General features: G+C 44.5%; 1 protein-coding gene across 1 annotated transcript in view; it reads right to left on the bottom strand.

The window, feature by feature from the left end:
* Positions 1-26,328, bottom strand: part of PAFAH2 (platelet activating factor acetylhydrolase 2) — a 124,222-nt gene that overhangs the window by 76,120 nt on the left and 21,774 nt on the right. The window contains exons 2-4 of the mRNA XM_078682693.1: positions 25,768-25,837; positions 17,168-17,280; positions 6,637-6,787 (exon numbers count right to left, since the gene is read on the bottom strand). Coding sequence (XP_078538819.1) covers positions 6,637-6,787; positions 17,168-17,257 — 241 coding nt within the window. The 5' untranslated portion in view covers positions 17,258-17,280; positions 25,768-25,837. The remainder of the gene's footprint in view (positions 1-6,636; positions 6,788-17,167; positions 17,281-25,767; positions 25,838-26,328) is intronic.

The following is a 26,328-nucleotide window of genomic DNA, read 5'->3' as shown; positions in this document are numbered from 1 at the left end:
CTCTTTTTCATAAGATCACCAGATATCAGCCAGGCTAGCTTGAATCCAGTGGCACAGCAAGCAAGGGACCTACGTCTGGGTACACCCTTGGCCACTTAGGCCAAACATAGCAAACACCACAAGATGATGGTAGGAGTGCTGAAACTTTTTAAACACTCACCCCCAGTCAAGAGTTCTGGGTTAAATCCATCATTCGTTTGCTCACCTTGCCACCCTAGTTTGGATCCAGCCTTATGCAAATCAATATTGACCCTGCTCCTCCTGAGAACAGTTCAGCCCGAACTGCCAGATCAGGTCCTCCCTGGCCCAGAATCAAGCATCCTAGGATCGGTTTTGAGGTATCACCCCTTATCGGTTATACTGGACTAGCTTGAATCCAGTGGCACAGCAAGCAAGGGACCCACATATGGGCATACCCATGGTCTCTTAGGGCAAACATGGCGAACACAAAAAGATGAGGGATGGAGTGCTGAAGCATTTAAAACACACACCCCCAGTCACGAGATCTGGGTTTAATCCATTGTTCTTTTGCACACTATGCCACCACAGTTTGGACGCAGCCATATGCAAATCAATCTTGACCCTGCTCCTCATGAGAACAGGCGAACTCGAACAGCCAGGTCATTTCCTCCCAGGACCGAAAACAAGCATCCTGGGACCGGTTGTGGGGTATCATCCCCTCATCAGCCAGACCAGCTTGAATCCCGTGGCAAAGAGAGCAAGGGACTCACATCTGGGCATACTCAAGACCCCTTAACGGTTCCCAGGATGCTTGTTTCAGGTCCGGAGATGACCTGGCCTGGTAGATTGGGCTGGACTGTCCCCATGGGGAGCAAGGTCAAGACTGATTTGCATATCACTGGGCCTAAACTGGACTAGCACAGTGAGCAAACAAATGATGGATTTAGGCCAGATCTCTGTACTGGGGGTGAATGTTTGACAATGTTCAGAATTCAGTCCAGCATCCTTTTTGTTTTACTATATTAATCTGGACCTATGCTTACGTTATGCAAGTTGACATTTTTGGTCTGGTGTTAGCGAAGACCTTTTTGATTTACCAAAATTATTTGGAAGTATACTTATATATTCAGCTAGCTCTCTTCATCTATTGGTCTGTTGCTGTGTCATTCACATTTTGCTTCCACTTACACCATACAGCATGGGGCAATTAATTGGTCATCCTACTTCTGCCACTGGCTAACTTCACTTTGAGTGACTGCAATCTGCTCTTTCACAAGGAGCACATCTGTACATAAGGTACTTCACTTCAGTGCAATGCAGTACTTTTTTGTTGTATTTTTCTATAGAGTCTGATGTGATAGCAGGATACTTTCTACCAAATGTGAGCACAGGGCACATTCCACCTTTATCAGTTCCTATCTACTGCTAATGCTGTTGTAAATTCCTTTTGGAAAGGCCTATGTTTATCTGACAGCTGCAAATTGATAGCATACCAGATTGTGTCCATTTGAAACTGTTATTCATGAAGTTATCCTCTTTTTAGTATGCATGCAATGAAGAGCATTTATAACTGCACTCCTGTATGTCAATGCAGGTATGTATTTTAATTGGGGACTACAGTTATACTTGTAGACCTATTTAGTCTGTATGTCCTGCTTGCATGGCTTTTTAGTTTACTTTCAGTGCTCTTGTATGCCATGTTTATACCGACATTAAACAATATTACTAATGGAAGATGTGCTGCTTACTCCAATTTCCAATATCTATCAATCAATCAATCATGGACATTTATATAGCGCACTACTTACCCGGAGGGTCTCAAGGCGCTTGGGGGGGGGGGGGGCAGTGCTGCTACTGCTCGAAAAGCCTGGTCTTGAGCTTCTTCCTGAAGGAAAGGTGGTCTTGGGTCAGGCGCAGGTCGGTCGGGAGGGAGTTCCAGGTCTTGGCGGCCAGGTGGGAGAAGGACCTTCCTCCTGTTGTCGATCTTCGGATGCGGGGGACGGCGGCGAGGGCGTGACTGGCTGATCGGAGGTGGCGTTTGGGAACGTAGAAGTTGATGCGGTTGTTGAGGTAGCTCGGGCCTTGGTCGTGTAGGGCTCTGTGTGCGTGGGTGAGGAGACGGAAGGTGATTCTCTTGTTGACGGGGAGCCAGTGCAGGTCTCTCAGATGTCCGGAGATGTGGCTGCGTCGGGGGATGTCGAGGATGAGTCTGGCTGAGGCGTTCTGGATCCGCTGGAGTCTCTTCTGGAGCTTGGCGGTGGTTCCGGCGTAGAGGGCGTTGCCGTAGTCCAGTCGGCTGGTGACGAGGGCCTGGGTGACCGTCTTCCTGGTCTCGGTGGGGATCCACCGGAAGATCTTTCGTAGCATGCGCAGGATGTTGAAGCATGACGAGGAGACGGCGTTGACTTGTCTGGTCATGGAGAGGGAGGAGTCCAGGATGAAGCCCAGGTTGCGTGCGTGGTCTGTCGGTGCGGAGCCCAGGGCGGGGGGCCACCAGGAGTCGTCCCAGGCGGAGGGCGAGGAGCCCAGGATGAGGACTTCCGTCTTGTCTGAGTTGAGTTTCAAGCGGCTGGTCGTCATCCATTCGGCTACGGCTTTCATCCCTTCGTGAAGGTTGGCTCTGGAAGCGGCGGGGTCGTTGGTCAGTGAGAGGATCAGCTGGGTGTCATCGGCGTAGGAGATGATGTTCAGGTTGTGTTGGCGTGCGATGGGCGCGAGGGGGCTCATGTAGACGTTGAAGAGGGTGGGGCTCAGCGAGGATCCTTGAGGGACGCCACAGATGACTTCGGTGGCCTCTGACTTGTACGGTGGTAGACGAACTCTCTGTGTTCTTCCGTCGAGGAAGGAGACTATCCATTCCAGTGCCTTCTCTTGAATTCCGACGTTGCTGAGGCGTTGCACTAGGGTGCGGTGGCAGACAGTGTCGAATGCGGCGGAGAGGTCTAGGAGGATGAGGGCCGCTGTTTCTCCGTTGTCCATCAGGGCTCGGATGTCATCGGTGGCAGCGATGAGGGCGGTCTCGGTGCTGTGGTTGGCTCGGAAGCCAGACTGTGACGGGTCGAGGGATCCATTCATCTCGAGGAAGGCGAGCAGCTATTTGTTGACGGTCTTCTCGATGACTTTGGCTGGAAACGGGAGGAGCGAGATGGGGCGGTAGTTCTTGAGTTCGGTGGGGTCCGCTGTTGGTTTCTTTAGTAGAGCGCTGAGTTCGGCGTGCTTCCAGCTCTCCGGGAAGGTGGCGGTGTCGAAGGAGGTGTTGATGATGTCCCGCAGGTGGGGTGCGATGACAGTGTCGGCCTTGTTGAAGACGTGGTGAGGGCAGGGGTCGGTCGGCGATCCGGAGTGGATGGAGTTCATCATGCGGACGGTGTCATCGGTGCTGATCGGAGTCCAGGCGCGGAGGGTGGTGGTGGGTGGCGTTGCTGCGGTCGTTGTGTGCGATGGTTGACTGCTGAAGCTGTTGTGTATGTCCGCGATCTTGTTGTGGAAGTAGGAGGCGAGGGAGTTGCAGAGGTCTTGCGATGGGGTGATGTCGTTGTTTCCTGCGTTGGGGTTGGAGAGCTCTTTCACGATGTTGAAGAGTTCCTTGCAGTTGTGTGCGTTGTTGTCCAGTCTGTCCTTGAATGCAGTTTTCTTGGTGGCGCGGATCAGTTGGTGGTGCTTCCGGGTGGCAAGCTTGAGGGTGGTCATGTTGTCCGGTGTTGGTTCCCTTCTCCAGACTTTCTCGAGGGAGACTTTCTATCAAACTATCTATCTATCTTGCAAGCCTATTTATACATTTGTGTCTGTCTGTCCATTTATTTACATATCTGCCTAAGTACCTATCTATCTATCTATCTATCTATCTTCAAACTGTATCTTTATATTTGTGTCTGTCCATCTATTTACCTAACTGTCCATGTACCAGTCTATCTATCTCTCTATCTCTCTATCTATCTATCTATCTACCTATGCAACCGTCTCCATCTATTTAACTGTTTACCTTTCTGTGTCCCAGTATTTTCTGTGTCATTCACATTTTCCTTTCACCCACTCCAGCATGCAACATAGGCAATGGGTCTGCCCATGCCAGCCATTGATTTACTTCACTGTGAGTTACAGCATGCAGCCCTTTCACAAATGCCGCATCCACATACACAGTAGTTTCCTTCAGAGTCAGGGCAATGTGTTCGTTTTTAAGGCTAAGAAATATTTTTGCCTTTAGCGAATTTCTTTTTAGATTGATGAGGGCTCGGCAGCTTTGTCAACAATAAAGTTTTGCAAAAATAATGACAGTAGCAAACAAGAAATGCCAACGCCAAAAGGCTGGAGGGAAGCTCTTTGCTTTGCCAATGCCTGTTTTTTCATGTAGACCACTGTAATGCTTGACATCTGATTTCATCCTTCTTCCACAGTTTCCTGGTGAATGAAGGGCTTTCATAGTCAACCAATCCAGCCAAAAGTCAGTTGGTTATATTTTTTGATTTGCTCTAATTTTTCTTTTTTTAGCACTGTCCCGTTTCCTGATGTTGTAATGGAAACATCCATGGATTGGGAACAGTTTAAAAGTGCACCTTTTTATGTTGCACTTCTGCCTGAACAGCTGCAATGTTCAGAGATTTTCAAGTCTGCTGAAAGGATACTTTGCATGCAGACGTCTACAGGAAGTCTAGTTTCCACTGCCTAATTGAATGGTAGCCATTTTTTGGCTTTATAGGAAATCCGAGCCTTGTTCCCATTAACAGAACTGGATTGAATTCACAGTGCTTAGGCTCCTAAGACAGTATCTTGAATACTTTTATATTGTGATGAACATTATTTATTAATTTATTTAATTATTTGAAAAGTTTCATATAGCGCTGGCTAGATCCGGAGGTATCAGAACGCCTTACATAAGGTAGGACATTCTTTCAGTACATGGTTACATAGTTACATCAGTTGCTGGAGCGTCGCATAACTTAGAAAGGGAAACAGTATAACATAGTTACATGACTTAATAAAGCATAGCATAACATAGAAGAAAAAAACGACAAGGTGGGACAGTACTACAGGGGGCACAGAAAAGTCGGGCTGGAAAAGGGGAGGCAGTCAAATAATAACAGAGGGAGGAGGCGGTGGAGGGAAAAGAAACAAAACGGGGAGAGGAGGAAAGCAATGTCCGATGTCCGGCTGGGTAGGTGCATTTTACGATTCATTTCACAATTGAATTTGATGATTGGAGGCACAGACACATCAACCATTTACTCTATATATTGGTTGTCATATATTCATGCCCCTTTTTAGGTCGATTCTAGGCAGCAAGCATGTAGTCTCGTTTGACATGCTGTATCTCCTTCTGTGGGCTTTCACCACGCCCATACATTTTATTTGTTCCTTAGCCTGCCTTTTAAAATACCTTTGGTTTGGTACGTAAATGCTTTCGTTTGTTCCAACTTTTGGCTGTTTTGTTCCCGTTCTGCAGACTGACCCTGTTACAAGGATTATTTCACGATTGGCATAATATAGTGTTGGCTCACTACTTTTTCTTTTGCCTCAGCTTCTTTTCTTAATTTCCTGCTTGTGTTCCATCGCCCGTTGTCTGTGTTGCCTTTGCTCCTGCACCCTTCCGGTTGTCTGTGTTGAGCACACCCCTTCTCCTCTCCCTTTTCTGGCTGCATGGTGTTATTTGTGACAGAGAGAGCTGACACCGAGACTCGAACCCGGTTCCCCAGTCCCAAAGACGGCATCCCTGTACGTTACGCCATTTCCTCTCAGATCGCTATACATGGCGACGCACTATGTTACCCTCTAGACATATTAAGTACAAAGATCCTGCCCTTGTAAGTTCTTGAATGGGTTGTACATTTCAACAATCCTCAGCGCAGCACCCTACAACAATACTGCATGCTGCAACCACCCCAGGGTAATAAACACCCCGACTTTCATGGCCCATCGGCTTCCCTACACCTCGGTCTTCCAAAGAAAATCATCAGCGAGCAGCAAAAATTTTGAAGACGCTTCAGTAATATGTAGTTATTTTAATTTTAGTTGTATAATATAGAAAACGGTAAGTTTTTGTTAACGGTCTGACAATACAGTGTACGAGTCTAGATTATTTTGGTCCATTTAGCTTATTGTAGGCACCCCTGTCCAAGATGGCGATCAAAAGTTCCCATTAGAAGTCCCTTCTTTGTGTAAATTGCTCGCCATTGCAATCTCCGAAATGCCTCCTGATCTGTGAGAAGCTGATCGGGTCTCTCTGCGCTTCCACACTGAGCTGCCAGAGCTATCCATCCCTGTTGGTTCTATCCATACATATAGCCAAAAAGCTCCTTTCTTGAAAGGGGACAGACCAAGGACCTCTTCAGCCTCACGATGGCATCTGTGAGTGAGGTAAGAGCACAGGGCTGCCATGTAGCCTCTTGAAACTTGATCTGCGAGTGTAGGTGCTTAAATTTTCATCGTGAATTTGGATATCCCCCCAGAATGTAAAACAAAAAGCCTAAAATACTAAAAAGATGCACTAAAACATACAAGGAGGGAGCTAGAGCAGGATATTAAGAAGAACATAGTTGAGTAGAGGTGTGCAGACGGGGGAGAAAGATCAAATGCATATTACAGCAGAGGCACATGACTGGGAGGCAGCTAGACCAGGCGCTTACCAAATCAAAGTTAAATAGAAGCATGGGGAGTGAGGCAGATAGACTAGGGTCTTACCAAAGGCATAGTTGAGTAAAGGTGCACACCACTTGCTGTTCAGGTTTGCATATTCTGCAAGTCCACAACAGTATTCATAGCGAGGGATCCAGAGAGGCGACTCAGAGACACTACTTGGCAAGCATGGGTAGTAGAGTCGGAAGAAGATACCCTAAAAGACAACCAAAAAATAGATTAAATCAGACACTGAGGTTCTGAAATAGAGAGACCATTGGTCCACTTATAGAGGAAAGAAGCAACCAACCCTTAAATAAGTCATAGATTAACCGTTGCTTGGATCATCTTCAGAGAACAGATAGATCAGGGGGATGGATCAGGCATAGACATATGAACAGAGGTAAGACAGACCATGGCACAGTATACAGTGATTGGCCCGAGGCAGATATGTGGACTAAGATTAAGCATATAAAGTGACAGAGCAGGAATAAGCCTATTAAAAAATATACAGACAGACCATCTCCTGGCACACTCAGAGATGCACCAAGTAGATGTATAAGAACCAAGCTACAGACGGATGAGAGGCAGAACAAGTATAGGTATACGACGAGAAGTATAGATGGACAAGGGCCAAGCAAATAAAGAGATGGACCTCATTCAGGTACAAAATAACTGCAGAACTAGGATTCAGCGTATAAAGAAACAGAACAGATACAGGTATAATAACTGAGATTCAGACAGAGCTGGGTCTGTTTTATGAAAGACAGAACATGTACAGGGTAGAAGTCAGGTAAAGATGGGCTAGGGCCTGGTATTTTAAAAGATTACCACTTTTAAACAGAGGGACAACAAGACAAGGGCTCTTAACGACCCGCAGTCTTGTGTGCCTGCTTGTAACCAGTGGGAGTTGTTAAAAACCTTGCCATTAGGATTGATAATACCTTACCTCTTTTAGCCAAGAACTCTTCGCTTGCCTTTTCATGCCATTCCTATCTCTGTCATCCAAGTAAGGACCTCCCATCGCTTATAGAGAATGGTAAACCTACGGCGGCCTCCACCATCATGGATTCCTGGCTTTATTACTGTTACTCCCTTTATTTGGGGTAGCTGAGCTCTAAATGAGCTCTAGAAAAGTCTGAAATCTAGGTTAATACTTAATGGGCCAGAATTTGTCATGCCCGACCTTCACTCTGCCAACTTCACTGGCTGCAGATTCATGCCATGATTCCTCAAGGGTAAAGATTTGTGCAAATACAGAACACTGAAAGTAAGGCTTTCTTGACTGCCATATTCATTTTCACTGCCCTACTAGAAATGTTTTGTTAGCTAGGCTGCCCTTTCTTCATAATCCATGGTACCTCAAATAAAGCTGTGGTGGAAAACACTGCTCTTTACTTAGTTCCAGCATATGAAAGGATTTGCCTCTGAAACGTAGCCTAATTCCTACTGAATCCTAGAACAGTTTCAAGATGTGGATCTTTTCTTCCTTCTTTCCTCTCCCTGCACTTCTTAATTCCAATACTCACCCTTTCCCCTCATTTTTTAGTGTCTTCAAACCCTCAAGGATGTCTGTACATTCTATAAATAGTCTATCATAATATATAGCAGCGCCAGGTATAGGTACACGAACCGGGCCTGGTTTATGAAGGGATAGAACAGATATTGGTGCATGAAAAAAGTTCAACAAGACTAGTTTATTAAGAGAAGTACAGATGAAGTAAGCCCGCTATACAAAGAGATACAAAGCGTTACAGACCAACTGGAGTTTGTATGTAAAGAGAGCAACAGACGTAACAGTGTATGGTGCATATGTACACAAAGATAAAAAGGTGGGCCAGGGTCCAGTACAGAGAGAGATACAAATGGACTGTGACATTCGAAGTACAACATCGATACAGTCCAAGAAAACAAAGAGATGATGGACCAGGTCCAGGTGCACACGCAGAAGTACAGATGGGCAGCGATGTGGTCCATAAAGGACAATATGTATTATGGTCTGGTGTATGAAAGAGAGGTACCCATGAAATAGGTTCTTTTACAGTCCATTTCAGGACTATAGGTCTTGCCCTTTGGACCTTATAAGTGTTTGGCCATGCAGCACATAATCCTGGGTGCTGTGTCATCAGGGATTGAAGAGTTGGCACTAGCAACCCTGCATATTTTATTTATTTAATACATTACTTGTTCAGACGTGTAATAGCCTTTAAACTATTAAAGACAATAAAATGAAGAAACACGTATCCCTTTGAAGTCAATAGCCACTTTCTTAGGCTAGTGAACATGAACAACATCAAACTGGAAAGTGTTCTGAAAAATAAATCCCCCAAAATTTAGGAGAATACCAGTGGCAAAGACCGGGAGCTTTGGTCTGAGCAGTGCTGGCCGGATAGTTTAAAACCCGCCCCACTCCTCAAGGAGGCTGTGAAGAACCTAGGTGTTTGGTTGGATAATGATCTGACCATCGATAAACAAACAAAAGCTGTGGCCGGGGTTTGTTTTGGGCTGTTGCGAGGTCTAAGACCGCTGCTGGGGTTTTTTCCTCCCAAGGTGCGCCAGACCATTGTACAGGCCTCTATCTTGTCCAGATTGGATTATAGTAATTCTCTGTACTTGGGGGCTAACAAGGCAAGTATCAAGCGATTGCAGAGGGTTCAGAACGCGGCGGCCCGGCTCTTGGTGGCACTGCCTAGGTCCTGCTCGGTGGCGCATATACTCCCAAACTCCATTGGCCGCCGGTTGAAAAGCGCATCGAGTTTAAGGTGTTGTGTTTTTCTCACAAGATTTTGACACATCAGGCCCCAGCAGGGCTACATCATCTGCTGGCGCCCTATGAGCCGGGGCGTCTATTGCGCTCCGCTGATTTCGCGCTGGCTCGTGTTCCGCGAGTATGGAAAGCGAGGGCCGGAGGTCGCTCCTTTTGTTTCCTGTCGGCGAAGCTTTGGAATTCGCTTCCGGTCTTTATGAGAAACACTATGTATCATCTGGCCTTTCGCAAAGCCTTAAAGACCTGGCTTTTCCCTACATCGGCCGTCTAATTCGTTACCCTGCTCCCCTTGGTTCTTCTGTCCCGTGGTATCTGGTTGCACTGGGACGCCTCGTTGCTGGGGCAGCCATGCACATTACATATCCAAAAATAAATAAAAATTAAAAATAAATAAATAAAAAAAAACAATGCATATGTATGATTAATTGAAGATAAGACAAAGGCAACCTGAACAAATCACGTAATAATATCTGACTGGAAAAAAGGCAGAGCTAAGGTAATAGGATAAAATCCACACTTCAGAATTGCAAAATCACACCAAAAAGGGACAAAAAGAACAGGAACAAAAATAGTTTAGCGAGGGCTCAACAATCCTGCTGGCAAAAGGGCTGCATTTTGACGCATAGGTTCCAGGTCGCAATGCCTATTTATACTAAAGGAAAAATAGGAAGCACCAAACGTTGAATTGGAAGAAAATTTTGCCAAGAAAGATTAGGAAAATAATTGCAATAATTTGTAGTCAGCGGCATCTTCGTTTGGGGCTCAAAACCAGGCAGCCCTGCCCCTCAGCGCAAGGTTCCTTCCTAGTGGTGCCCAAAATGTTCTCTCTCTTCCTTTTCAGAGGACTGTCCTGCCATCCCTACACTCTTCCCAATTTTAGAAATATCTCCTGGTTTTTGGGACAAAGTTCAAGTCATCTTGCAAAGCAGTAGTGAAACATATGCTCTCACTTCCACACAAGCCTCTAAAGTCTGAAACAACCTTAGTAATATCTTTTGTTTTCTTTCAGGCAGCACAGGAGGAGGGCAGCTGCATGCTCCCAGTAGAGGAGAGACAGTAAGGTGACAGAGGAGGGCAAGGGGCACAGTGTAGGGGTCTTGTCATAGCTAACATCATGTCAATATAGCCTTGTAAATTAAGAGCTCAAAAACACACACAAGGGTGTTAGACCTGGCATCCTTGGCCTGGTTTCCCCCCTAAGCTTTTGCCTTCAACCCTCCTGTTTTGCTGACTTCATTTTTGTGGCTTTAGGACTCCACACATTTTGCCACTGTTCACCAATGCTAAAGTGCTTCTGCTTTCTCCTTAAAACATGGTAGAATTGGCTTACACCCAGCTGGCATCTTTAATTTACTTGTAAGTTCGCAGTAAAGCACCAATGCCTGTGCCCAATACCTGTATATTAAATATTACTAGCGGGTTTGCAGCACTGATTGTTCATGCATCAGGCCTGTCATTGCACCCTGTGTGTACAGTTTAAACTGCCATTTCAGCTTGGCAAAATAAACCTATTGCCAGGCCCAAAACCTCCGTGTTAATACATATATGTAACCCCTGTGGTAGGCCCTGGACACCACAGAGTGCAGGGTGCAATGTATTTAAAAAATAGGACATGTACTTTTATATTTTACATGTCCTAGTAGTGAAAAACTGTTGAATTTGTGTTTCACTAGTGCATAGCCTACCTCTCCCAGAGGATAACAACGGATTTATCCTATTACATGTAATAAGCAGTAATTTCCAAATGGGAGCAGGTAACCAGTTGATGTTTGGCATCTTTGGAATTGCAATGAAAAATCCTAACTTACCTTTTGACACCGTGTCACATGACATCATGACTACCAGACTTGTGAACATCGGTCTGGAAGGTGGAGCTCTGGCTTGGTTAAGGAGTTTCCTGACTGACCGCACCCAGACAGTCATCCTGGGTCCACACCGGTCAGAGGAGTTGGAGATCTCAAAGGGGGTGCCACAGGGTTCTTGCTTAAGCCCGACCCTGTTTAATATCTATGTGGCCCCCCTGGCAAACATCATGAGATCTCATGGGTTCATCCCTATGTCATACGCGGATGACACCCAACTCCTCTTTCCATTTAAACACCTTACAGAGACGGTCAGAAACTCTTTCTCCTCTGGGATGAAGGCAGTGGCCCACTGGATGGCATCTAACTTCCTGCAATGCAACGTTGCAAAAACGGAAGTGATGCTGTTCGGTGAGGCAAAGCTCCTATGGTCCCCAGACTGGTGGCCGCAAGATCTAGGCCCAGTCCCAGAGCCAAAGCAGGTGGTAAAAAATCTTGGTGTGCGCCTGGACCAGGAGCTCTCCCTGAAACAATACAGCAATCAAGTGGTGAGCTCATGTTTCCATGTGATCGCCATGCTGAGGAAAGTTTTCCCTATGCTCCCTGACTCAACTAGGAGAACGTTAGTGCAGGCCCTAATACTGAGCCGTCTGGACTACTGCAACGGGATGCTCCTATCAGCAAACGAGGGAGTTATTGCGAGATTGCAAGTAGTCCAGAACACTGCGGCCCGTCTTGTACTAAATCAGCCCCCTCGCACACCATCGAAGCCTCTTTTGAACACCTTACATTGGCTACCCATTAAACAAAGGGTGAAGTACAAGATTGGATGTACTATACATAAATGCCTCCAGAATAGAGGGCCTGAGTATCTAAACAGCAGATTCTCCCTCTATAAACCGGTACGGTCCCTGAGATCTAGTGACCAAGTTCTACTACAGGTCCCAAGAGCCAGAAAGACCAGGCAAGGTGGAAGGGCGCTATCCATAGCCGGACCAAGGCTGTGGAACAGTTTCCCTCTCGCTCTGAGACTCTGCCAGGACTATCTCCCGTTCAGGAAACAGTTAGAAACCTTCCTATTCTCCAACTAGTGATACCTGTGTACCTACTGCCACAAGCTGAAAGGTTTTTCAAAGGCGCGTAGATACTCCTTCGGGAGGTGATCCTAGCGCGGTACAAACCCGTAAATAAATAAATAAAATACCTTGAAGTCAGATTTTAAACTATACTTTTGAAAATGCCACTTTTAGGATGTTGTCATTTTTCTGCCTTAGACATTTGGTGCCTGCAGCCTGTCTCCGGGTCATATGGCTGGGTGAAGTTGAGAGTTTGCCTTTTATATTCCTCAAAGAAAGACATACACATTAGGGAACTTAGGTGTGCCTGGATGGGCCACTGCTGGCAGGATGGGAGGGAGGAGCTGGGCCGAGCCCGACTCACACACAAATAGGGTGTGTCCTGCCTCTACACAAAGGGCTGCATACCCTGAGTAGTTAGTCTGGAGCTAGCTCAATGAAGGCAGGAAACATGTGCACTTCAAAGACATACCTTTAGATGCTGCTCCCCACTTCAAAGGCACAACTAGGTAGAAATAGTGGAACTCAGACACCAACTCTTCAGTACACTTCTGAATCTGTGGATAGTCTGCAAGGAAGAAGGACTGCTCTGATGCTGAAAGGACTGCCACTCTGACTCACCTGAAGGGATTCCTGCTGTGCTGCCCTGCTACTTTATTGCCCGGGTGAGAAGGACTGGATCTGCATCTCTTGAACCCAGAACCTCCAAGTGACTCCAAGGGCTAGCTGACTGGCCTACTGATCTGAAGTCTCAGGAACGTCCAACAACCCTGCACTCTGTCATCTGCGAGTCTACCCTGCCAAGTGTTGCTACCAGAGTTCTGGACCATTGGAACTGATTCTAGGGTGCTTTCCAGCCTCTAAAGTTACAGCAGAACTGACGCATCCCCTCTGCTGCGCAGCACAGCCCCAAGCCAAACCAATGCATTGCCGCTGCTGCGTCAATTGGACCTGTTGCAAAGACCCACATTGCCCCAGAAGCCTCTCCGGAACCGCCACTGTGTGATGCATCTTTGGCGCATGCCCTCGCATCACTCATCGACGGCAGCATCCACAACACCAGACTTCGCACTACAGTCTCGCAGCTCCTTGGAACCGGCATGACGTATCTTCAACACAGATCCGTGCAACGCACTGCAAACCAGAGTTTAAGGTACTTTGTTCGGCAGGACTACCTGGGGCCCTGTAGCCGGCCTGAACTTGTGATTTTATCCCAGTCCGGCATGACCAGATATCCACAGTTGGCACTTTGAGCTTTTTAGAGCTATTTTCACTAAAAAATGTCAACTGCATAACTCTGGTCTTACTGATTGGAGTGTTGTCTTTGTTTTATTTATTTAAAAAATGCTCTATTTTTCTAGCTTCTCGTGGGATCCTTTTTGTCTGATGTTTTTCACTTTTTGACTGTTTGAAGTGTTGTACAAATACTTTACACATTACCTCAAAGTTAAGCCAGAGTGCCCTGTGCCAAGCTACCAGAGGGTTGAGCACAGGTTAATTTAGGGTTGGCTTGTGCGTCACCCTGACAAGGATTGAAATTGCTTATATATATATATCCCCAACTCCAAGCTCCCTCAGCTATCGGCTGAAAACAGGACACAGACACCAGTTGATTGCTCCTTTTTTCCTTTCTTCAATCACGCTGTACACGGCAAGATGACATGTTTCGCCCACCTCCTGGGCTTGTTCACATAACATCAATATATATATATTTTCCAGGTTACAGTACATAGTGATTCCTGTGGTCTAGTGACAGTATATAAACGGAGGTTTAGATAGACAAGGGCCCAGAATATAACAAGAGATGTCGGATCGGTGGAAACAGGTACAGGCATTCCCAGGGCTCTCAAATAAAGGATGTGATACTTAACAAAGGTAGGCACACTCATGATATAGCAAGGTGTGCATGTACACACAGATTAGAAACAGATTCATATATGTGTGGAGAGGAGTGAAGCCTCAATCTTGTTTTGGATTAATAAAACATTTTATTACCATATTCATACTTAACATCAGAAAAGCTTTTTGAAAATCCGTACAAAAACAGACCAGCAAAACCAGTGGCATACAGCAAAAAATCTCTATATTAGGACTGGCACAGAGAGGTGAATCACATCAAGCATTATAAGAGAAATGTCACTCAGTCCCTACGCCCATCAATGAGACAGTTTAGAACCAATATCCCAACCAACAAATCTTGCTATGTGGGCCAGATTTTCCCTGCTATGGACCAAACATCCTTTTGTCTTTATCTGAGCATCCCTAAGCCTGAGACATGAACATCTCCAAGACCATGCACCTATTCACACACTAGAGCTAGCTATCCAGTGCAAGGGATTTGGCTACCATCAGTGCTTTGCAATATCTCGCTTGGCAAGCACTAAACTCAAGTTAAGAAAATAGGCAAACACCCACGAAAAATGTTTAAATGACTGGAAAGCTCCAGATCGTGCAGAGGAAATCCCTCTCTGCCGGTGGCACCAGAGGGAAGGAAATTGGAGACAAATCCCTCAGCATTTGCCAGAGCCCCTTTTGGGTGTATTGGGTGTAGTAAACTCTATAAAGGTAGATGAACTGGATATTTGAAAACCGAGAAGTTAAAGCCAACGTTTGGGCGATGTCAAACCATTCCCCCAATTTTTATCAGTAAAACTACTCACCACATGTGCCTCTCAAGAAGCGTACGAGGCTGTGTGTATTAATAACGTACGATCAACAAAAAATGGGAAATCATATTACTCCCCAATGAGTTTACAGTGAGTTTTCCCTCAAGTGGGCTCAATTCAGGAATCTTATCCAGATCCAGCAAGGATGAGGAGACGTGTCTTGGTTGAAAGTAGCTAAAGAACTGTGTGAAGTTCAAGCTTGTACTATAGGTTCACAAAGGAGCACATCTGAGTCAGGTGGACCACATCCTTCACCCAAGAGATGCTGTTAGTTTGTATCCCAACCTGGGAAAACCATGAAGTGTTGTCACCCGCAGAAGCAATGTCCCAGCTCACAATGGAGTCCTAACCACCAGCTTACAGAAGAGTGCGGTAAAAACAGCGTCCCTCCAGATTTTTAGTGCTTTTGATGATAGTGGATGCATGTTTGCGAAGCTTCCCCACCATTACAATAGAGTACTCAATTGACTTCTGCCAATGCTCATTTATTAATTCAGTGTGTCTCATCCCAATCGAAGCCTAACAGCCCTTCGCTAAGGTAGGTGGGACGCATGGTAGCACTTCTGGATTCTGGATATCCAACGTACCCAACCCTCTCACCTTACTACCTCTGTCACCATCTCAGAAGATAGTATTTGATTTTTGCTGGACTTTCAGCTCTTTATTGCTAGCACCAAAGGCAGCTGGTGTTTGTCCATTCATATGGTTGACACTGAGGTATATGCAGACCAGAGGCTGGTATACATTAACAACAATACAAGCTATATGTAACCGTTAGCTAGGCGCCAGGGCCACGTGCATAAAGAGCGGTACAGACCAACACATACCATGGACATAAACAGAGACAGAGAGAAGAGGCACTGTTCCAGAAACTGAAAAGATGTTTTATCTAAAACTCAGGTAAAGATACTGACCAGTTCAACGACAAAGCTATCTGGATCAGAAGTCACTTGCACAGTTGGTAAAAATAAGGAATTAGCAGTACCAGACGTGGTCTTAGTCAGCAAGGCACAAACACAGACTGACCTGACGGCAGTGGAAATATTAGTGCATGCCAATTGAAGGAGTGAGGACACAACCATTGACCTTCGTATTGCGAATGATGGTGATCAGTTAATGGCCAATCAGAACTAAAGACATGAATACTGGCTGGTCCATTAGCAGAGCAGATTGGGCGTGGGCAGGCAATACTACATGCATAATCATTAACCGCCTAGTGGCAGAACTGGAGATATCAAGTGAGAGCTCAGTTGGTGCAAGGGCAGCTATTGGCCAGTTCATGGACAGAGCAGGAGGGATCAGATGTGGGACAGTCAGAACTGGAGAAAATAGCTATTAACCTGTTCATTTTCAAAGTTGGGGGGAAAATAGGGTTTGGGACAGTTGGATCTAGACACAACTGCTGACAAGTTCATCATTTGGGCTGGAGGGAGACTTGAGCACTGATGCAGCATAAATGCTTGGGTTGATCCATTGATAGAGCTGGAGTCAAAGACAGAGAGGGGTAAACCATGCAGTCCACTGACAAAGCTGGAAAGACCGGGTTTGTGCAAGGTCTGTGATAAAGAGACTTCTGGCAACTCAGTGGACTGGAGAGAACCAATGTGGGGCATTCAGTTATGGAGATACAGACACTGACCAATCCATTCAAGTGATGAATCCGACGTGGACACATTCATAGCGATAGACACACACATTGAACACTTTATTGTGGGAAAAGATGTGGACGCAGTCATAGCTAGAAACATAGATACTGGCGGTTCCATTGAAGGGATCAGGTATGTGTGCAGTGAGGCAGAGACGTAGATATGCACTAGTCTTTTGACTGACAGGAGGGATGGGGGCACAGTCGGATGTAGAGATTCAAATATACTAGTTTGCTGGCTGAAAAGGAGATACAAATACTGATAAGTCTTCAGACTGCATGGATTAGACGTGGGTGCCATCTGTGACAGACAATCAGATACACAAGATGCTGATCGGATGGATGAGAAGAAGGGCAGTCTGTAATAGAGAATCAGAAACTGACAAGTCTGCTGATTGGATGGATGAGACGAAGGGCAATCTGTGACAGAGAATCAGAAACCGACAAGTCTGCTGATTGGATGGATTAGACATGGGCACAGTCTATGACAGACAATCAGATACTGACACCGACAAGCCTGCTGATTGGATGGATGAGATGTGGGAGCAGTCAGGAGCAAAGACTCGGATACAGATACGTTTATTTGCTGGAGGGATAAGACCTAATTCTCAGGAATCAGGTGACCCATAGAGGCTTCTTACCTTACGAGTGTGACCCACCATCACGTCAGTGCAGCCTACCCGATGAAGGCCTTTGCCAGGAGGCAGCCACAGTGACTGGGCAGCTCCCATGACTGGTCAAGCACCGGGATCACCTAAAAAATAAAGATGCAGTCCTCAACATGACACGTCTTCACTCTAACACCTCACTGCTGAAAAAGGTCAGATATCTTTTCCATCATTCCCAAAACTCAAGCACTCATACAGGTAATATATTTTATTAAATATTATCATGTCTGTTACACCCATTGAAATGTACTTTGCTTTAGGCAGGATACACTTGAGAAGGTCGTGGTGGGTGGTTTTTAGGTCTGACTTGAGAACACAGCTGTCACCAGACATTATATGATCAACCGAAAAAAAGCTTTACAAATCCCGACCAGCGGAGGGGGTTGGCTCCTCCTACAAGATGGTAGTGAGGGGTACATGTTTTTGATTTAGCAGAAATTGTGTGCCTCCACTAAAACGTGCCTGCCCTGCATGCAGCAGTGATTATTTATACATTCTGTTTATATATCCACCTGCCTGAGCCAGCCGCAGTATGGCTGGCTAGAGACAGGTTGCTCACATGCATAAAGAATCAAGCGTACAATGTGATGGAGCTTGAACTTTTAGGGGCAAGCACATGTCGCTATGATGCTGTTAAAGTGTCTTAGATAAGCACAAACTTGATGTATTTGTTTTTCTTTGGCAGCAGCACAGGTGGGAGGGGCAGACATAAGGAATGTATTGTTGTTTCCCAGTCCCAGAATCCTCCCTTTCCTATTAACTTTAGACTTCAGAGTGAGTTGGAGTGGAGTACTGGATGCCCAGGGCTTCTCCACTCTTCATGCATTTTACATATTTTATTTCTTTTTAATTCCTACACTGCCTCTGTTGCTAGACCTCTCACCCACGCCAGCACTCTCACTCCTTTATCATGTGTCCACCCACTACGCACGTTTGCACGGCAAGTAGTGTAGAACTGAATTTCCACTATCAGTCTTGGCTAAAAAAATATTTTCTGCAGCTCTGAGGAATTGTTTGCCTGCAAGCTGCAGCATACAAAAACAGGTTAATTTGCACAGGTAACTACTAAAGTTTTGAGAGCAGAAAACTTCTTATATTTACAAATGGAGGGTGCCTTGTGGGAATATGGCATGCACCAGAACTAAGAGGCAGATTTACTGATATTTTCTGTCTGGGTTGAGTCACTTTTGTGGTGCAGCCCTGACACAAAATCATTTTTGTTATTTACTAAGCCATGCAAAGTCACTTTGCGTGGCCTTGAGTGGGTTAATAAATACAAATTAATGCAAGGCATTGCATAGTGATTACTGGCGTTACTTTGCATTGGGAAGGCGCTCCATGGGTGGAGCATGGGCGTTCCTATGCATCCACCCAAGGATTTTGGCGCATTCCCAGATTTACAAAGACTTGCAACCCTGGGACCGCGTTAAAATGCTACGGCTACCTCGGTAAGGCCTGGCCTCTTTTATTTCCTCTTTCCACACATTTTGCAGCACACACAGAAAGAGGAAAATTCCACTAAGGATTGACTTTTTGCAGGAAGGTGTGCCTTCGTGGAAAAAAACAATCTGCTTACAAAGCAGACTACATTGCACAATGGTGCAAGGGTGCCTGTGTTGGCGCCAAGAACCACAGAGTGTGCCAGCCTTAGGAGGCAGAGATATTGGCTATTTCTTAGTTGATATGGTACATTTCTGCTGTCTCCCTTTCACCCAACGCACTGCAGCAACTCTACTTGCTTCTACTTGCTGCCCTGCAGTGCGTGAAAAGTTTGTAAATCTGCCCCTTCGAATTTATTAAGCTCCATCATTGAGGCAGTAAACCTAAAGCACCAAGGTTTTTTCCATTGGTGATCCATTCCCAAGACGAACACAAAGATTTTTTTAAATAATTGTCTTACTCAGAAATGGCAGCATAATCTAGACTCTTCGAAGATGCAAATGAAAAACGTGTTTTAGGTGTAAAATAGGGCATTTTATTACTCTTTTATCACTGGATAAGAAAAGACACAGCGTCTTTTTTATGTTCCTTTGAGATTGCACCAGATACAGGGACATCGATTTGCATTCCCAAGCAAGCACCATATTCAATTGCCCGTCCTTCCAATCACTATTACACAAAATCTTATTTTTGACCCCAAATAAAATCTATACCCTTTCCTTCTAAATGTGCTTTAAAAGTACATACAATGCAGCCAAACCTGGATGGTAAGTTACCTTAAACAGTCAAAACAATTAAAGGAAACACTTGCAATCAGTATGCTTCTTGTGTGCAAAAGAAGACCTTTTATTGCAGTTTTCACACTTCATGAAAAGAGACCAAAAGCCTACCTATAAAAAAAATCAAAAGAAGGTTTCCCTTTGATGTTGGTTTAAACACTGCTCTCAACACGAAAATGTGCATACATTTTCTTTGTTTTGTTAATTGCTAATTCACAATTGCTTTGTATTTAGGAATATAGATTGTTTTACGAGGCAACCCTGAAGCACTCACACCGAACAGTATAAGTCTGAGGACGAGAAAAGGGGACGCTAAGAATGATAGCTGTCTGAAAGACATAAATACTCTAATTCAACAAAAGGATTCTACCACTTACAATATATCCTTCCTAGTCTAGAAAAATTATAATGATGGTGGTGGGAAAAGTGTTGAACCCAAGAATTGTCCAGGGAAACACTATATATTAACTTAATACCCCTCACACACCAAAAATGTATTCGGTGTCATGCTTCATCATCGGGATCTTCCCGTCCCTCTACGGGGCGGGCCGTGCTGCGACCTGCGGAGACGCGGGAGCACTTATTAAAGTGCAAAACTATGTGTTGTGCAGAGGTGGGAGTGGTAGGGTCAAGGGAGATAGTGGTGCAAATTTGAAAGTTACCTGGCTAGTGGAAAAAATAAATGTTATTGCCTTCCCTAGCTGCCAGTGTTATAAATGGGGAGACGGAAGGGGTAAACTGTTATGAGTCACCTCCTACTTGGTCGACATGTTTCAAAAGCCATCCCCTTGGTTTTCTCTTCAGGACCTTGCGTGATCCCAACTCCACTCACAGATTATTTATTTGAAATTTGTGTGCCTAATTATATTCAGCCACAGTTCATGCTAATTAAACGAGCATGCAAAAACCATACCTAATCGGTATCTATTACAACCTGTAATGAGAGAACAAACAAAAAAAATAAGGAGAGACAGTAATGCACTGTATAAAACATATCACCATCATGCGGAAAAGGAAGTTGGTGGTAAATACCGCTGTGATATATTTTTCTCAAAATATATCACAGTGGTATTTACCATGGGGATGGCTTTTGAAACATGTCGACCAAGTAGGAGGTAACTCATAACAGTATACCCCCTCCGTCTCCCCATTTTTAACGCTGCCAGCTAGGGAAGGCAATAACATTTATTTTTTCCACTAGCCAGGTAACTTTAAAATTTGCACCACTATCTCCCTTGACCCTACCACTCCCACCTCTGCACAACACATAGTTTTTCACTTAAATAAGTGCTCCCGCGTCTCCGCAGGTCGCAGCACGGCCCGCCCCGTAGAGGGACGGGAAGATCCCGATGATGAAGCATGACACCGAATACATTTTTGGTGTGTGAGGGTTATTAAAATAACATACAGTGTTTCCCAGGACAATTCTTGGGTTCAACTCTTTACCCACCACCATCATTATAATTTTGCTTGGCTAGGAAGGAGATATTGTAAGTGGTAGAATCCTTTTGTTGAATTAGAGTACTTAGAGGATGACGGTTCTACCTTCTCCCCTCTTCACTCCCTTTTTGGTTGAAAGACATAAAGGCCTCAAAAGAGAGATTGAAAACAACACATAGGTTAGGCACTAGAGTACAGAGGCTGATATTAAATGCCTGGATGCCTACTGTTTGGGAGTGAGAGATTATTTTGAATTCCAAAGTGGGGTCTTAGAAGGTGTCTAAAAGAGAGCAGGTCAAACATTCAAGGGGAACCGAGTGTCAGTCCCCATGTCAACAGGGACAGCACTTGCCAATCTTGGACATTAATTTACCAAATCAATGCATTCTGGGAGTTGATGTTTTGTCTCATTTAAAATTACCCTTCTTTGTGAAGTCATGTTAATGGGTTGATACCCTACCCGCCCTCTCTTATTCCCACAATCCACCTCACACTTCTTTGTTGCACTGATAAAAATGGGCAACATTTTTTAAAACATTTTTTAACAATGTTTTAGTGCTGTTAAAATAACAGTTATGAATTTGAAAGTGGCAGTGATAGTGGGCAAAAATTCGGACAATTTTATTTCTAGACATATTTTTTTTCTCCACATTATTATGAATACATTGCTGCTGCTAGAGGGACGTGTAGTGGTAATAAAGGACTGCTGGTGTTACCGCACATCGTGATAAAGAAAAAGGATCCAAACAAGGGAAACCAGCTGGATCTGGAGGGTTGAGAAGGCCCTTCGGATCCGAAGGGGGTGGAGGGATATGTCTTCCCAAGATAAACCAATATAACTAAAAGGTATCCCACCCGGGATCATGGGTTTTAATGAAAAATATGCATGGGACACAGTGTAGAGGGGTGGGTCACCCCTCGTGGGTATGCTAGCTCCGCATTACTTGTGCAGGGAAGGAATAAATTCCACGCATCATGGGACACTACCCCTGTGGATCATGTACGGCATGTGCACTTACCACACAATCTAAATACATCAACCTGGGACTCTCTACCCCATGGGAACAGTGACAACATATAAATTGCAATAGCAATAACGTAATATACACCATCACATGCCCCTGTAACCTTCAGTATATAGGGATGACGTCAGAATCAAGGAACACAGGAGCACTATATGGTGCAAGAGAACCTCCACAAAATTGACAACACACTTCCTTGAGAAAGGACCTTCTGACCTGGATGTGAAATGGACAATAATAGAAAGAATGGACAATGCCAGGGCCCTTATAAAGAAAATTACTGACCAAGGAACAACGCTGGGTGTATAAACTAAAGACACAGAAATCTGGATTGAATGATGAAATTCCATGGGGACAACTGAGATACCAACCATGATTAGCCCCGGGAGACACATATATATTGCTATATATTGATGAAGAAGACTGTCATGCTGCATAGGGAATTATTTACCAGCAGTATTCAACCTGAGTACACTGCTACTGATGATACCAGCGGAATAACTGTAACATAGTAGAACGCACCTATGTAGGATTCTATTCCACGAGGACTATATAGGTGCATATTTCTCCAAATATATTTATAGGATGTATTTCACTTATGAGCACACCGTTGGCTTTTTGTAGTGGAATTGTTAAGGCATGGAGGATTGATATGGGCGAGAGCTGCACAGAACAGATATACAGGAAGACAGAGAGGGATAGGTAGTTTGTGTGCGAAGTTGTGAATAAACTCCAGAAAGAGGAGCAGAAAGAGTGTGTGAGAAAGAGAGAAAGAAGGGGAAGAGCATGTGACAGACACATAAAGAGGGAGCCTGTGTATGCAGAAGACTCCCCAAGAAGAGGAGTAGAGCGTGGGATTGAGGGACAGAAACCTTCAAAAGGCACGGGAAAGAAACTGTGCGTGAAGACCAGAAGTCAACCACATGAGCGGAGCGGAAGAGTGTGCGAGAGAGTGAGAGAGGGGTGAGAGAGATTATGCGAGAGAGAGGGACTGCTTGCTCTTTCCAAAGAAACCTTATTAATCCCAAAGTAGGGCAGGTATTCAGAGAGGCAATGATCAGCCATCAGCTGACGGTGAGGCACCAAGGATTGGCACCAGACCGAGAGAGGCATTTGAGCCGACAGAGTGAGCAAGGAAAGAGACAGGCTGTGCACATATTCTAGTTTCCGAGCATGAAAGTACCATGACAAAGATAATCCCGCTTCTGTACTCGCAGACCGGTGCAATGGGCACTTTACAAAACTCGTCAATAAATAAACAAAGAATTTAAAGGGACTGACGCAGAGAGAGGGAGCAGATCACAAGTTGGCTCAAATACGTGATCAAGCCTTTTGGACCCTTTGGGAGCACAGAGTCCATGCTAGGTTGATTCGACAGATATGAAAGCTATAAAAACAAGTGTCACTTGACAGAGAAGTGTTTGCGGTACAAGTGTCGAATGAAAGCATGCATCAATAATATAAAACATGAAAAGGTGAGAACAAATGAAGACTTAATTTCTTGATCCTTAACGGCATTCTTTGGAATCTAAACCACCTGACAACATAGACAGCAGGACTCAACCCCTTTCCGTTCAGACTAAGCATCTTAGAAATTAACCTTTAAACCCCTAGTGAGACTCAATAAATGTGCAAACGTTGTGTGATCTCAGCATTAAAAGAATTGCCATGAAATCAATTCGAATACATTGGCTGCACTTCACAGTTGTAAAAACTGTAGTTTAAACAGGTAACTCATCTGAGAGAGCAAAGGGACTAGATAACGGCTTAAACACTCTACAACTTGAAAGGAAATAATCGTAAACTGATGGTTCGCAGAACCTTTGGGCCGAAAGAGATGTATTCACAGAGCTGTCTGAAGACCAATAACAAACCAACTTTTGTAAACTTTTCAAGTGAGAAGGATAGGTGCTAGCTCCCTTTCTTGGAAGTCTGAAAGTGGACGAGGAACACACCAGCAGTTTTGCAAGACCTTCAGCCCTTAGGGCTGGTGTACAAATGCAGAAATAAGGATTCTAGAGGTGGCTTGGAAGCACACTCCAGACAGGGCTTTAAAAACACACGGCATGGGGAGGGGGGGCGGGGGGGGGGGTTAGAACCGAGTGGCTCTCTAAATAAAAGTGCGGCACAGGGCTATGTGTTTTTAGTGCTTCCTGAAAAGGCAGTGAAGGAAGGGGCTAGAATGGACGAAGCAGCCTTGTACCTGGGAGAGAGTGTTGTACTTAGGTGCCGATGGTGTCTCTTTCTTTCTGTTGTTAATTTTTGGTAACCAGAAAAATTTAATTAGGAGATGCTAACACAGTGCAACTTAAGACCACATTGAACTGCGTACGGGTAACTCAATGCACTAATGTTGTTCTGGATGACATGGAAGAATGTGAACATAATCAATGATCAAGAAAAGGAATGAAATACACTGTGTCTCTGTGTTACGGAAGTGATCACAGCTATCAAGAAACTTCCCATACGAGTAAAGGTGCCATCAAAAATACATCAATCACCAAATGTGGCGTTTTCCCTGTATGACTAGCAAACAACTTCCTATCTCAGCTCTCAAAGTGTAAATTGGAAGAATATTAACTAACAGGCTTCCCATTAGTTTATTTAAAACAACAGTACTTGCTTGAGCAGGCACAGTGAAGACAAACGCATGAGATTTTTGTGCAGCCTCGATAAAAAATAAAGAATTTAAATTTTATTTCTCAATTCGATTTTTGTGAGTTTTTCTGTCTCTTTTAGAACTTCCTGCTGCACTTTTTTTTTTAGAACAGTTTAATGTAAGATGGAATGATGATATTAATGGTGAAGAATTTTAACGTAATTCGTTGTGAGAGCAAATTTCAAAGGTAGTTTATTTTAAAAAAAAAACAATACTATTAGTTCAGAGTGCATGTGCCAGAAATCTTTCAGAAATGATTCGGCATGCCTGACATAATGCCCATGAAACTCAGATGTTTTACAGATAATAAAATTTAAAAATCAACAAAACAGCATAAATTGTAAGCCTGTGTGTGTGTGTGTGTGTGTGTCTAACGCAAATCATGATGTGATTTACGTTCAAAGAATAGATCCGAGAGATACTATTAGTTGGACTGAATACAGGTGATATAGGGCAGAGCAAGATGATTATTTTTTCGGGGTCTACAGAGTTTATGTAGAGCATCTCGGTTTTGTAGACAGGAATACATGAGCATACAGTGTGAGATCCACAGTTTTACGATATTGAGTGCGGAACTAGGCAGAATCATGTGTAGACTCTTTAAAGCAAAAAGAAAACAAGCACTAGAGTTCATAAAAATAAGCACTACCCAGGATAGTAAACCCGAAACAAGCCCATCCCCAAAAAGATGCTATTATGACACTAAAGGCAATGCTGACATACGTCTTTGTTTCTTCCGCCAACATTAGAACTGCCTGAGTTTATTTATCATTAATAATATTACGATGATGATTATGTCTGGTATTTTGGGAAACAAAGGGAGCAGAATAAACAAGCTTCAGTAATGTCACCCTTCATCAAAACGAGTTTGCTTTTCAAGGTAGGGGGTCTGAGAGGATGTGGCGCAATATACAGAGTTGCCGACTTTGGGACGGGGAACCGGGTTCGAGTCTCTGCTCTCCCCTAAAAAAACATGCTGATCGTAACAAATAAACGTAAACAGTGCCAATAGAAACCAAATAGGAATGAAACAAAATTACAAATGCGGATCCAACTACGCCAATGGTTGAAGCAATGGTGGAACTCTCTTCATGAATGAAGCTGCGCATGCTGATACTACTCGTGGTTGAAGTAATAGTTGACCTCTCTCTTTGTGAATGAAGTTGCGCATGCGGTTGCAAAAGCAGCGTGGGCTACAAAAGCATTAAAATGTAGAAACTTGTCATCACTCACCTAGTTCCTAACGCCGTCAGCAGAGTGTGTTTCCGTGATTCGCTTGCCGAGCACAGAAAACACCACATTCCTAAAACACGAGCGAGAGGAAAAAAAAATAATTATGTGTTGCAATGATCATAAATTGACAGGAGTGTAGAGTACATGTAATAGGGCCAGTCGCCATGGGAGGGGACCAAGCACATAAAGGATGTACAAATACAACAATGCACAGATGAAAAGCCCGCATTTCGGAATGGCACAAACAATAACCAATGGAAATCAATGGGCATGCCAAAAGCCAACAGAGGAGATACAGCATGTCGAGTGGCAGAGCATGCATGATGCCTAGGCTAGACCTAAAAATGATAGATGGAATGCTTGAATTGATCTGAAACTTAGGTCTGGACAGAGGATATATTGTTAGCATTTTTTTAATGCACATAGTGTGTGCTTTGGCTCCACCCAGAGGAGTACTCTTCTCTCACTTCATGCCATTGGATGTTTAGTGTATTATTCCCCCTTCTAGGAAGTGCTTCTCTTGGGATGCGTGAGTGACTAATCTACATCTGAACAGTACAT

This window comes from Lissotriton helveticus, chromosome 3_1, assembly GCF_964261635.1.
Source record: "Lissotriton helveticus chromosome 3_1, aLisHel1.1, whole genome shotgun sequence".
NCBI lineage: Eukaryota > Metazoa > Chordata > Amphibia > Caudata > Salamandridae > Lissotriton > Lissotriton helveticus.
The sequence above is the reverse complement of the archived record's forward strand: the minus strand, read 5'-3'. Positions and strand labels throughout refer to the sequence as shown.